Source organism: Phyllostomus discolor, chromosome 7, assembly GCF_004126475.2.
Source record: "Phyllostomus discolor isolate MPI-MPIP mPhyDis1 chromosome 7, mPhyDis1.pri.v3, whole genome shotgun sequence".
In the NCBI taxonomy this organism is placed as follows: domain Eukaryota; kingdom Metazoa; phylum Chordata; class Mammalia; order Chiroptera; family Phyllostomidae; genus Phyllostomus; species Phyllostomus discolor.
The window spans coordinates 28,294,917-28,308,851 of NC_040909.2; the positions used below are offsets into that span (position 1 = coordinate 28,294,917).

Genomic DNA, 13,935 nt, shown 5'->3' on the forward strand with positions numbered 1-13,935 from the left:
CCAATTAAGGACTTTCTTTATGAATCAGTTAATTAAAATGAGCTTTTGGGTCTGGCAATGAACCGTGAGACTGTAACTGTCATTCCAATCTTTTTATGTTCTTTGTATTTTTATTTTGAAACATGTAATCTTATTTTCATAGGAAAGAAAATTAATGCCCAGAGAGGTTAAAAGAACTTGCCAAGTTATTTAGTGATAACAGGGTTGTGACTAGCACATCACTAACATAGAGCTTTGTGCCTTCCCACTCAAAGACCTCTCTCCTCCAGGCTTCCACATGCTGGGTGCAAAGACTAGTCAAATGCTTAGAACACTGGCTTTACTTCTCCTTTTTATCATCCTCTAGAGCCAGTTCTGTGGATTAGCTTCTTAATTTTCCTTGCACTTATTACTCCTGTTCTCACTCCTGCTACCCTCATTTAATCCTTCATTTCTTTTGGCAAATCCAATTTTAGCCTGCTAGCTCAATTCCCGAATGATCCCTGCCTCTTATTAACTTCGAAGTCTCCTGATTCCAGAGCAGTTGTCTCTGTAGAGTTTGCAAGGCCATTACGTAAGAGACCATATGTTTAGTGTGGCCTCATTCCTCCAATCGTATTTAGATGCATGGCTGCTAACTGGATTTGCTCCCCCAATTCTATTCCTTGGATCACATTATTATGGAATTATTTGTCAACTGGAATTGGTTAAAGAAGCACAAGGAACTTATTTACTAGAGTTTGTCCTTTCAGTAATCCAAACAAAAAATTAAAGTACTCAATTTCTACAGGGGACAGTTCCCAAGATTATTCAGTGACATTTTGGCATTTCTGTCAGTGTTTTTTTTTTTTGCAAAAAGCTGTTTTTCTGGAAGGTAAACATTTTGGTTACTGAATGGTTTTCTGGCCGGGGAGGTCCGGCCAGAAAATGTCCCTGGAGTGAATAAGTATAGCAGCAAAGCATTTTAAATGTAATACCCTCTTTGAGTAGTACTTGAACCCCAAATGGCATTGGCTTTGCCTTTGTGAGTGGCTGAGCTCTGAAGGCAGCACTTTCTTTGACAAGGTTAAGTACAGGTAGTTCAGTGCCAGGGCCTTCACCTGTGGGGCTTAAACCACACAAGATCTCAAAGGATCTGTTGGAGCATTTGTTTCTCTTTGTAATTTTCCTTTTCTGAATGGATTTTAGAGGACAAAAAGAGGAAACAGGTGCCTTTTGGAAAGATAAATCATCAAAACCATTCCTTTAGACAAGTTTTTTGTGACTTCTTTTTCTAAATGACTTTCTCTATGCCAATGTTTTATATTTCTCTTATAATTCAGTATTTGCTGAATGGCCTGAATTGATAAGTAGCATGATATGAATTTGCTTTTTAGACTATTAGCATTTCTGCAATATACTTTAGATATTCAAATGACTCTGCATAGCTTTTCCTATAACCACAAGAAAATTTTTCAGAACTTCATTATAGAATCTTCTAGATTTTCTACCAGTGAAAAATAATACTATATACTTACACTTTTACAGGTTATGAAAGAGTATTTCTGAGCCTCTTCCATGACTCCCTCATATTCTTTCTTATTTTCCAACTTTGTAACTGGAATAGAAATAAGAATTCCAAATCCCTTGATTCAGACATGGCATCTAAGTCGAATATGGTGATCATTTGATCTAATAACATATGCTTTTCTCTTGAACCCTAGATTGTTTCGTGGATGTTGTGGTAGGATTTGACATCTCAACTCAGCAGAAGGGGCAGACTTTGCTCGACGGTCAATCTTGGGTGGAAACCTACCTGCAAGACATCTTACGTGCCATCAGCTCCCTTAATGGGGTTAGCTGTGAGGTGGGCACGGAGACCCAGGTTAGCGTGGCTTTTCAAGTGACCAACGCCATGGAAAAATATTCACCCAAGTTCGAGATCTACAGTGAAAACATACTGAATAGCTTGAAGGATGTAACAGTTAAAGGACCGTCTCTTCTCAACGCAAACTTCTTGAGTTCCCTGTGGGATGCATTTCAGAATAAATCGGCTGCCCGAGGCAAGGTAACTCGGTTTTATTTTATGTGTTGGTCTGTGGCTGCAGCAACCTCCTTTTCGCTCATGTTTCTTTTTTGAATACTTTCCTAGGTAGTTCTCTTATTTTCAGATGGATTGGATGATGACATTGAAACACTCGAACAAAAATCTGACGAGCTGAGAAAAGAAGGTATTGAACATGGGGGAGGTATCAGGAAGGGATGTTTATTAACTTTTTAACCCCAGAACTCAACTCTGGCTCTTCCATGTCCAGGCACTCAATCCTGAATTCTCCAACCTTTCCACTGTGGATGCACTTGATGGAGCAAATGAGTTCTCAGAATATGCTGGCATCTCCCTTCTTCCTCAGGCCCTATGTATATGAAACAGCACTGAATACAAAGTCCTATTCTTTCTCTCGTATTACTATATTAGTTCTTCCTAAGCTTTTCTGGAGAGTGTTCCTGCCTCACCTTATCTAATATTACTACTTCTTCAGTATCAACAGAATGGAACCTGTGTTTCTCTTTGACCAAAGAATGAGAGAGTGGGATTATTTTCTTGTAACACTCCTAAAATTTGCAGAGTTGCAAGCATTCTTGGACAAATTGACTCATGTTCTGGGATGTTCTAATTAGTTCCTTTCCTTGGACCACAGAGAGACCAACACCATGGTGTTTATGAGTTTGTGCAGCTCTGGCATGACTCTTTAGGCTTTAACAACTGGTGCCCAATCTGGATTATTATTGTTTCTACTAACATTTATGGATCAGTGCAAGAAAAATGCACCCAAATGTTTGGGTCTGACAAAGAAGAGAAAATCTTTCCTATAAGTGGGTGCTGTTGGTGCCTCACCCAGCCTCCTTCTTCCAGCCAGGACGCCCCAGCCTCCAGTTGTGAGTGTCAGCTGCTAACAACTCCCAGGTCCCCCCTCTCTGAGGAATTGCTCTTGGCCAATGGGAGACCCTCACCTGGAAGGTTGCTCCCTGTCCCACCCCTGGGAAGCAGGTAGAATACAAAGGGTTGGATCTTTGCCTCTAAATAGCAGCATATGGGGCAATTTATGCTCGAAGTTCCTCATGGGATCAGGCTGGTGCTAGACTGCAGCTGAAACACTGTCTTGCTCAGCTCCCCTCCTGCCCTGTCCTGCTCCCCTCACCCCTTTGTTCTGAGAGCATTTCTCAATAACTTGTGTGCAGCCAAATTGCTATCTCGGCCTCTGTTTCTAGAGAATCTGACCTAAGATATCTGCCTCCAAGGTTAGTTATTAGACACTGAGTGGATTCTGTCTTTGCTCTTTGGTTCTCTTTCTCCAATCTTAAACAAATTGCAAAGTTCACTGAATTTACAGCTGGAGAGTGAGGATTTTTTATTTTGCCCTTTATTTCCTAAAGCTGCTTTCTCTGTATTGTATCAAGTCTTGGCATTTCTTTCACAAGCTGTAGTGGAAATTTTAATTAACAAGACCTTAGAATGCTTAGTTTGGATGGATAGGGTTTGTTTGTTTTGTTTTGTTTTTTAAATTTCAGCTTTTCTTTTGTGAGGAAAGATGTACCTCTTACAGACCACATCAGAGTTTTCTCCAGGAAGTTTTACTTAGAACACCTAGATTTCTAAGACCAACCTTTATTCTTCCAACTCCCAAGGAAAATTTAATAAATAGATTTCAACTTCAGAAACTAGATTTCTCATATCCTCAGAAATTCAGAATGTTTGAGAAGAGATAAATGGATGGTGGCCATAATGTTCTTTGGAAAGTATCAAATGAACAAAGAGTATCTCTAGCTCTGGCTCTAAATATGACGTCACCATATTTAAATACACATGACTTCAGGTGAAGACAGGACCTATGACTCATTGACCTAGGAGAGCCTCCCCAGCTTTAGCTCCTGTAAACTGCTATATTTCACACATGTTAACTCTGCAGTCACCATGAAACTAGAAGAGACCAGGAGAAAAAGACCCTCAGTGGTGGATGTGGCTTTATAACTAATCCATGTAGATTGGGGTTTGAATTAGTCTCTTAATTTTTAAAGATCCAGTACTCTAGAATCTACCCAGTGATTATGTATCTTGCCAATTTTTTAAAGTCTTTTCTTCCTTAATATACTTTTAGGAATTGAAGACACTGTATTTAAGATCATATGATTCACTTATTGTGGGACTCTGAAAGGAGCAGGATTGGAATCCCTATCCTGAGACAAGCAGTTACAAATGATAGTTCTGTGAACATTTCCTGCAAATCAACCATTCCATGGTTCTCCTAACGCTTAAGTTTCCTGGGAACTTATAAGCAAATGTGAGATTCCCCGCACCTTATAAATAAATTCACTAACACGCCTTCTCTTAATCATTTACTCCAATTGATGAACTCAGCATCCCTCATTGTCTCTCCCAGCCCTCCCCATCATCCCTTTTCTCCTCATCTTCCTTTTTGGAACGGTCACTGACTGTCCCTGTTTGCTCGAGACAAGTCAGAGGCTATCAGCACAAAAGCCAGGAAAGTCCATGCAAACCAGGACAGTTTGGTCACCCCATTCTCTGGTGTTTCTTCCTTTATTTCACCTCAGCTGACCACTCTGTTACCCTTTCCTAGAACTTGAGCCTACCCAATGTGTCCCTGAAACTTTATTCTCTGCATTCTCCTCTTTTCTACCCTTCACTCTGTTCAGAACCACATGCAAACTTAGATCAGAAGGCATTCTTAGCTCTCAGTCAAGTCCTTGAACATTTCTTTATTCTAGTCCACTGATTTCCATGTCTCATCCAAAGAATCCCTTACCCGTCCATCACAAAAATGAGAAAACTTACACCAGTGGGGTCGGGTGTTTATAAAGCTAAGTTTATTCAATTTTAGGACTGGTGTTTATGATTATGTCCTTAGTACATTTTTGTTATTAAAATGTCCTTTGGGCCTAGACTTTGGAATTGGGTTCTCTGGGTGTAAACCTAAAAATACCATCTGAGCCAGTCATTTAACCTCTGCAATCCTCAGTTTGACTGTCTGTAAAATAGAGCCATGATCATGTATACCTATACAATTGTATTTGTATCAAATAAGATAATGTATGTAAAGCACTTAAGCAACTTCTAGACATGTAGTAGCTGCTCATAAATGAGGGCACAACTGTTGCTATGGTTACCACCACTCTAGTGATTGCCAGCTTTATTACTACCATTACGTAATGTTCCTGCTTTGCAAAATATGTCAGTCCTGTCAGTCCCTAAAAGTTTTCTTTTAACTCTCCTGGTCTATACAATCCCAAAGCCCACCGGCCACAGCTCTTGGTGCTTATGTGTCATTTGTTTCTAATTACTGGACAAGAGGTCTTTTACTGTCTTTTGCTTTCTACAATTTATTATCTGCTCCTTATGAGGTCATTTACGTCTGTGCTCCTCCAACTTGAATGTGCACACCAATCACCTAGGGGTTTTATTAAAACACAGATTCTGATTCCGTAGGAGTGCCATGGGGCCTGAGATTCTGCATTTCTGATGTGCTCCAAGGTGGTGCCACCCTACTGCGCCATGGACCCCCTCCCTCTGAGTGGCAAACATTCAGAATACTTTCTCAATACATAAATTCCCTTGTGCTTGAGTGTATTCTGTGAACCCTTTTAAACTCCCTACCTCACTGTTGTCATTTCCCATCTCCAATTTAATTTGTTCTGAAAAACGCAATTCCTTTGTTCTCTGATTAGTCTTGTTACTTGTCAGCTTTACAGTGTGTGGTTGGGGGGAAGTGGACAGTGAAAAGAGGGTTCCTCTTGCGACCATTTTCCTAGAATAACAGTTTGGATACGTGTGCACAAAGATTAAAATAACAAGCCCTCCTCACCTGGAGAATTGTACATTGTGTTGGATAGGCCTGAATGCCCTCATAACTGTCGCTCTGGATGGAGCCACAGATTCAGGTGACCTGGCTGATCTTCCCTACATTGAATTTGGGAAAGGATTTGAATACAAGACCCAGTTCACTATTGGAATGGGGAATCTTGGGAGCCAACTGTCAAAGCAGCTGGTAAGTTGTTCAGAAAAGGCAGGTGAGTTCAAATTTTCTATTTCTTTTGTGTATAGGCTTAATATTTATGCTTATGAATTTGAAATGATTTTTTCACTTGGAAGTGAAGAAAGACTTTTCTGAATTAGTGAATAGCTGAAATAAGAGGGTATTTTGAAGGAACTGTAAGATAGTAGAGGTGTGTCAAAGCATGTTTAATTTATATGCGTGGCTGAAAAGGAAGAAAGAAAAAGAAACTAAACAGCACCTACATTTGACTTTGGGTGGTGGGCACACAGTGTAACATACAGATCATGTATCATGGAAATGTATACTTAAACCTACATGATCCCATTCACCCATGTCACCCTACTAAATTTAATTAAAAAAAATAGCAGCTACACTTCTCTGAAATTACAGTCAAGGAATATAAGTGCCAAAGGGAATCTGAGACTTAGGAGGCAATCAGCAGCTCCCTCAGCCAGCCGGTTTTCACATCCCTCGTGGATCCTCAGGGCCACAGCTGACCATACCGAGTACGATTCTAGTGTCTGCGATGTGTATTTTCCTCGCAATGAGGCCTGTAAATGAGAGCCAGTTACATTTAGGGTTTAATTATAGAGAAAGCAGTCTGCTCCAGTGTTGAGAGAAAACTAACGATGTAATGATAGACTTCCTATGTTGTACTTTGTGAGCGATCGAAAGATTTTGCTGTCTTTGACTAACCGAGATTTTTGCCTTTATCACCTAATGTCTGTATGAGATGCATTTCAATCGTATTTCTTTTAGAAATGTACAAGAATTCAAACTAGAGTGGTTAATGTTACCAAGTCATGTGGCACTACTTTCACCTTAATAAATGGCCAATAATTTATAATCTTCTTATAATTTACAAAGTCCATAATCTGCATATTGGGACACTTTCCAATAAAGTACAAGCTTCTGCTATTTTGTACCTATAGAATTTCTATATAAGTAGATATTTCAACACAATTTATTCAGTGTAGTAATCATGTAAAAACAATTGATTAAAGAATATGAAAGTTTTGTTTGAATTTCTTTATACATAGGAAAATACTGTCTATTTTTTAAAATGTATTTTTCCATCTACTACTCTTTGAAATCTGTAGTGGTAGGTCAGAAAGGGAGGAAGTTATTCCTCAAAACAAAACTGTCAGTTTTTAAGTATTACATAAGTGCAACACTATACAAGAAAAACTTAATTTTAGATATATTAATTTTAATGTTAATCATAAGAGATTTGATATTGTAGGATTTTGGTGATCCAAAGAAAATTGATATCTAGTATGAACTTGGTGAATCTATTTTGCTATTATTATTTGTTTTCATATATTTCAAGTATTATTGGTTTCTCAGAGATTTTCAGAAAAATAAGAATTTTCTGATGTTGGAACAGAAGCATTATATAATAAGAAACAAAGAGGAGAAATTGCTAAATAGTTATAACAGAAAATTTCATTTTCATCACATTTTAATTTTGATAGAAAACTTCTCAACACAAAGATTGATTCTATCCCACTAAGGCAAATCATGGCATTTACTATAAATAGAACTTTCCTAAGCATAAATTTTGTGGGTTAATTATAAAACTGCCATGGAATATGTCTGTCTTTCAGGGGATGATTAACTAGGTCCAGGATGAAATTCACTCACATTTTTAAATATAAAATATGATGAGAATATGATTTTTTTGGCCAGAGTAGACAGAGGAATATTCTCCTCGTGCCCCCACCTCTATAGCAAGTGCTTCTGAAATGCCGACTATGCAATTGGTGTGTTCTTGAAATCCTGTTACACACAAACTGTTCTGGAAGTGTGTATCAGGGGACTCAGTTCCAAGCAGTGTGACACTGGGCTTCATCTAAATCCTTTAGCATACAAAGAATTCACAAGATAGGAAACAAAGAAAGCAGCATGCATTCATTCTATTAGACAGAACACTGGGGACAGAATTATACAGGGTGATCAGCAACACTATGGTCAATGCTGGGATGGTGGAAACAGGAAATCACGTAAATAAATTATTAGGTCGGCCAAAAAGTCTGTATGGTTTGTTCCATAATATAAAAGACACATTTTTCATTCTCATCAATAACTTTATTGATTTGGATATTTTGCTTATGTCGGCTATCTCCCATGTGGTATAATGTTGATTGTTCTATTTTATTTATTTATTCTTTATTCTTGTTTATTCTTTTACAGTTTTCCCAATTTTCCCCATTTTGTCCTCTTCTGTCCCGCCCACCGCCAGCTCCCACAATCAATCCTCACACCAGTGTCCATGTCCATGGGTCATTCATGCATGGTTCACTGACTAATCTCTTCCCCTTCTTTCCATCATTCCCCCCTCCCCTCTGGCAGCTGTCAGTCTGTTCCATGTTTCCAAGTCTCTGGTTCTGTTTTGCTCATGAATATATTTTGTTCATTAGATTCCTCTTATAGGTGAGATTATATGGCATTTGTCTTTCAACAACTGGTTTCTTTCATTTAGCATAATAGTCTCCAGTTTCATTCATGCTGTTGCAAAGGGTAGGAATTCCTTCTTTCTGCTGTGTAGTATTCCATTGTGTAAATTTACCACAGGTTTTTAATCCACTCATCTACTGATGGGGACTTGGGCTGTTTTCAGCACTTGGCTGTTGTAAATAGTGCTGCTCTGAACATAGGGGTGCATAGGTTCTTTTCAATTAATGTCTCGATTTGATCACTATCAGCTTCAACTGGCCTACCCAACCATGGAGCACCATCCAGCAAGAAATTTCCAATACTAAACTTCACAAACCACTTTTGGCACATTTCATCAGTCATAGCACCTTCTCCACACACTGCATAAATCTTTTTTGCATTTCAGTTGCATTTTTACCTTTCTTGAAATAGTAAAGCATAGCTTGCCAAAATGTTGCATATTTTCCTCCACCTCAATATTAAAATGGCTACACAGAAATTCACCAATTTTGATGTTTTTTAAATGCACACTGATATACCAGCTGTCACAATACAATCTAAAAAAATTGTTTTGATTGAAGTTAAAGACAACTAGGCACTATTACAGCCGTCGTACAGAAAAAAATGAAGTTTTTGGCCAGTAGTATGCAATGAGTTGGCCATAGCTAGACTGATACCACTTTGACAACACAAAAACACTTTTGAGTTGATTCTGAATCCCTCATGGTCCTCACATGGAGGAGAATGTAGATCACAGAAGGAAACATGGACACTAAAGAATGTCTCATGCATTCTCTCTAGAGCACAGTCACTTTAACAGTGAACAGGCTTTTGAAACCAATAGAAATCTGAATCACAGCGGTGAGCTTATGTGTGTGATTGGGAAGCAATGCCACCTAATGTAAAGTATTTCCTACCCTCCCTCAAGGTCAATGTTGCCGAAAGGACATGCTGCTGTTTATTCTGCAAGTGCATTGGAGAAGATGGCACAAGGGGAGATGCTGGACCACCTGGGAATAAGGCAATTTTAAGATTTATGACTCACTTTATTTGAATGTAGTATGGCTTTCAGACATGAGTTTAGGTAGAAATAAGGGGTGATTTTAACTTCTGGGTAGAACCTCTCAGATAACCTATTATCATACTTCTCTTTGTATATGTCAAACTAGACAGTCACAGCTTGTCTTTGGCGTTCTAAATTGGGATCTTTCTAAAAACTTTTGTTCAAGTCTCAACTTGAAGTTTCAAGGAGAAACAACTGCTGAGCTCCTTGCTTAGGGTTTTAGCATTGATAACCGTGATGCAGAAAAATCAATTGTCATCTCGCATGTTGAATAATGAAAACCTCCCAAATTCCATCGTTCTTTCAATTTCCATTTTTAATGACTGCAGAGTCATTTAAATCAGGTAGAAAACATTTTGTGTGGCCTGCTAAAATCAAGTTAGGTCAGATCACCCTATCATAGCAAAAGATGCTAAGATATTTCATTCAACTCTAACCAAACCAAAATGTTATCACAGATGCATAGACAAGAACAGGCTGATTATGAAAATGGTAACCAACAGAAGGTAGAGGTGTTTCCTAAGTAGAAGAAGTTTATGTGCCCATATGTAAAATTGTGATTTGGGAGTTTAGGAAATGTTCAAATATGTAAAACATACCATGGATATGTTTAATAATAATTTCAATATTGCTTGTGTCCATTTGGGCCCTAAAATAATTTATAGATAGAACTATAATTCCCAAATCACCATGGTTGTATCTGTAAAGAAGGTTTTTGGACTAATTATTTCTTGATTGTTTCAATTTCATGTAAAAAGAATGGTAGAATTTAAAAAAAAAAATCAGGGCTCAAAAAGAATAGCAAGGAATGTGGGTATTCTATTTTTTGTATGTAGCATTAAACATCTCTAGGGAGCTCATTTGAACATTTGTCCACACAAACACTCCAGCACTATATATAACGTCAGAGAGACTTGCAGACAATGGTTGTGATTCACTCACACACCCCTGAGTTATCTGGATACTTGTCTCAAAATTTCAGTTATTTTTATGTGTATAAATGCAGCCTAGGTTGTGGCAGAGAACTAATTTTTTCAAACTCTTTCCTAAATTAAGTAAAACTGTGATGCTGAAGAATTTTCCTTGGTTACCTCTGGATTTTGCTCTATGGAATGCTAATGTACTCCACCTTTCCTTATTTCCAGGGATCCACAGGTTTTAAAGGCAGTGAAGGCTACCTGGGAGAGGAGGGCGTTGCTGTAAGTCAAAGGTTTTGTTTGTTTGTTTGTTTGTTTGTTTGTTTGCAGCCTCATTTATTCCTAAAGACAGCTTTACAATATGAAATCATGGTGTCAAATCATAGAGACATGGGAAAAGTCAGATTCTAAGTACTTCTGTGCAGAGTCAGAGGTCTTTCCTAATCGTCCTCAGGCTTTGCTTCTGGTGTTCATTGGTGGTCTATTAACCTACTGTCCCCTCTTTCACCATCCACCAATATTGCACAATGAACCCCATGTGAAAGTTATCTTCCTCACCAGGGGAGTCAAACTGCTGCCATTTGCCCCTTCCTGATCCATTTTGCAAAGGTAAACCAACTCGCCACATTGTTTATCAAGGACCTCACTCTTTCTTGCATCCATCTGTCCCCTCTTTTCCTCCCTCTTTCCCTCCCTTTCACCCTCCCTCCCATTTATCCATCAATCCATCCATCCATCTATCCATCCATTCACCCATTCACCCAGCAATTATATATTACCATTTACCACAGTATTTACCACAGTCTTCACAAATTCATTTATTCATTTAAGATATATATTAAAGCATCTTACCATGTACCAGGCAGAGTGGTAGGCCCTAGAAATAAAAATAAATAAAAGACAAACATGGTTCCCATCTCAGGTAACTTCCAGACTAGTAGAAAGGCAGATGAGACAACCATGGTCCCAGCTGTTACACACAAGGACTATAGTGGAGGAATAGTGAGATGCAGTGTGACAGAGTAGCAGAACAAGCACCTAACAATCTCAAGTAACAGCCTGGGTGGCAGTTAAGGGCTTGGAAGAAGGGTACATACACATACGGGCTAATGCTTGGGCAGACATCTGTAAGACAAATAGAAATTTCTCTGGGGAGAACAGTGTGTTTAAGAGCATGTAATTGAGTCAGAGACATGTGTTTGCAGAATGGCAAAGGCACCCAGGACACAGTGAAAGGAGGTTATACGTCAAGCAAGACCTAGATTGTTGGGAGCCTTGAATACCCTGCGAAAGGTTTGAGTGGTGGCTTCCAGCTGGTGGGCAGTCATTGAATGATGTCATGGATAGAAGTATGAATGATGTCATAGATAGAAGTATGAATGATGTCATGGATAGAAGTATAAATGATGGGGGTATGTATTTAGAAAGCATACCCAGTCACTATTATGGATGACAATAAGGCCGTGATTACAGGAAGAAATCATGTAGTGGTAGGTGTAAGACAAAGTGGTCCTAATCTTAGTTTCAGACAGTATGAATGGAGGTAGAGCAGACATAACTTACTGACCTCTGGGAAGAGAAAAGCTGGGGATGACACCTTTGTTTCCAGCTCACAAGGTGTACAGATGGGTAAGGCCATTGTTAAGAGGACTGTAGGAGGAGTATTTATTTAAGAAAAAGAGAGAACAATGGATTTGGTCTATAAATCATGCCTCTTGCTTAGATCATACCTAGAGCATCCTTCTCTGACATCTCACCAGTCTTCTGCTGTCTTTTCCTGGAGTACCTCCTAAAATCTTGAGAACACAGCTTAGCTGCCAGTTCTTGGTATGCCTGTTTTATTTAGATACTATTCCACCCACAGCAGAGTGCACATGGAATCTGAAGTAAAACAAAGTTGTTAACAGAGTAGCTCTGATTTATTTCCATTCTTAGTTTTTATAAGCATGAATTCTGGATTGTCTACTGTGAGCAGCCACACATGTGTTTTCCAATATAACACTTGTCAAATTTCCAAGACAGATTCCAGATTTCCATAGAAAAAGTTCACCCAGTTCTGTGCTCTTTCTCAGGGAGAAAGAGGAGCCTCTGGACCAATGGGAGAGCAAGGTATTAAGGGATGCAATGGCGCTAAAGGTCCTAAGGTAAGGGTTGCATAAGATATTGTGGAGTCTTTCCAACATGAATTCCGTTTTCTTACACTAATCACCACTGTCCTTTCTTTTTTCAGGGAAACAGAGGACTAAATGGACATCAGGTATGGTACCAAACATATTCATCTATCTCCTCAGTTGCTGTCTAAAAATATTTTATGAGATTATTGATCAGCAGATTGTGGGAATGAAGTTTCTGTTGACCTTTCTTTTTTTGTTGTCAATAATTGAATTTTGTTTATTTCTACATTTTATTGCAGGCAGTGTGTACTATTTGATAACAGTTTCTATTACTAAGTAAACTTTGATATCACCCAAGGCCAGCCTAACCAAGAAGCTGTATAAGGAACACAAAGTTAGACTTCTTGTTCAGTGACTGACTTCTTTCCACATAAATGTAATGCACACTGTTCTGATCACATCTGTCTTTGTAGGGAGAAGTTGGGGAGAGTGGAATTGACGGACTGAGTGGCATACAGGTACAGCTTTCTCTTTGTGCCCTGAAGACCCTTCTGAGCTATTTTGCATTAAGAAAATGGGGATTTTAATTTATTCTTCCCTGTTTCTTAGGGTGACAGTGGTCTTCCTGGAAGAAAAGGAGAAAAAGGCGATGAAGGATCACAGGTAGGGATTCAATAAATAGCCATGATGAAACCTGTGCTGGGAATGAAAGGTGAAAATAATAGAGTAGAAGAGCCACCCTAGGTGTGTCCATCAGCCAGCGCCACAGGCTGCTTTGTGACGAGCCACCATGACACCTCAGTCATGTGCAGCAGGAAACTTGTTCTCACGTGTCTGAGAGGCTCATCTGGCCTAGGCTGAGCATGGCTACCCTTGGCTCCTGTGTGTCTGTAGGTTGTCTGGGGTTTGCTCCACATGTGTCTTATCCTACTCCTGGGCCCAGAGAGCTGCCGGTGCAGAGTTACATGGCAAAGAGCATAGATTCAGGGGGGAGTGAAAAATTGGGGTCACTAATGAAAAGCAGCCCATTCTCATCTAGAATGAAAACCAACAGCAGCCATACTTCCGTCATCTACTTTATCTGTCTTTAGGGTGTGGATGGAGGAGTCAGAAACCCACTTTCTAGCTGACGCAACCACCTTGGGGAAAATGGGTAATCTCTCTGAGTCTCAGTTGCCTCATTAAAAGCAAGATAATAAACAATGCTTGGCGTATAAGGTAGTTGTAAAAACTAAACAGGATGATAAATGTGTCTGAAACAGAGTTAACCATGGTGGCAAATAACTAGGGTCACTCTTAAATTATTCATATGATGCCTGAAACTAGTTTTGGTTGTTTCCCTTTCTAGTTTAAAAATAACTTTGGAAAAAATATGT

General features: G+C 39.1%; 1 protein-coding gene across 1 annotated transcript in view; it reads left to right on the top strand.

The window, feature by feature from the left end:
* Positions 1-13,935, top strand: part of COL6A6 (collagen type VI alpha 6 chain) — a 135,291-nt gene that overhangs the window by 50,593 nt on the left and 70,763 nt on the right. Inside the window, exons 10-18 of the mRNA XM_028517855.2 lie at positions 1,683-2,026; positions 2,111-2,189; positions 5,866-6,020; positions 9,394-9,486; positions 10,674-10,727; positions 12,518-12,589; positions 12,676-12,702; positions 13,033-13,077; positions 13,169-13,222. Of these exons, the coding sequence (XP_028373656.2) occupies positions 1,683-2,026; positions 2,111-2,189; positions 5,866-6,020; positions 9,394-9,486; positions 10,674-10,727; positions 12,518-12,589; positions 12,676-12,702; positions 13,033-13,077; positions 13,169-13,222 (923 nt within the window). The remainder of the gene's footprint in view (positions 1-1,682; positions 2,027-2,110; positions 2,190-5,865; positions 6,021-9,393; positions 9,487-10,673; positions 10,728-12,517; positions 12,590-12,675; positions 12,703-13,032; positions 13,078-13,168; positions 13,223-13,935) is intronic.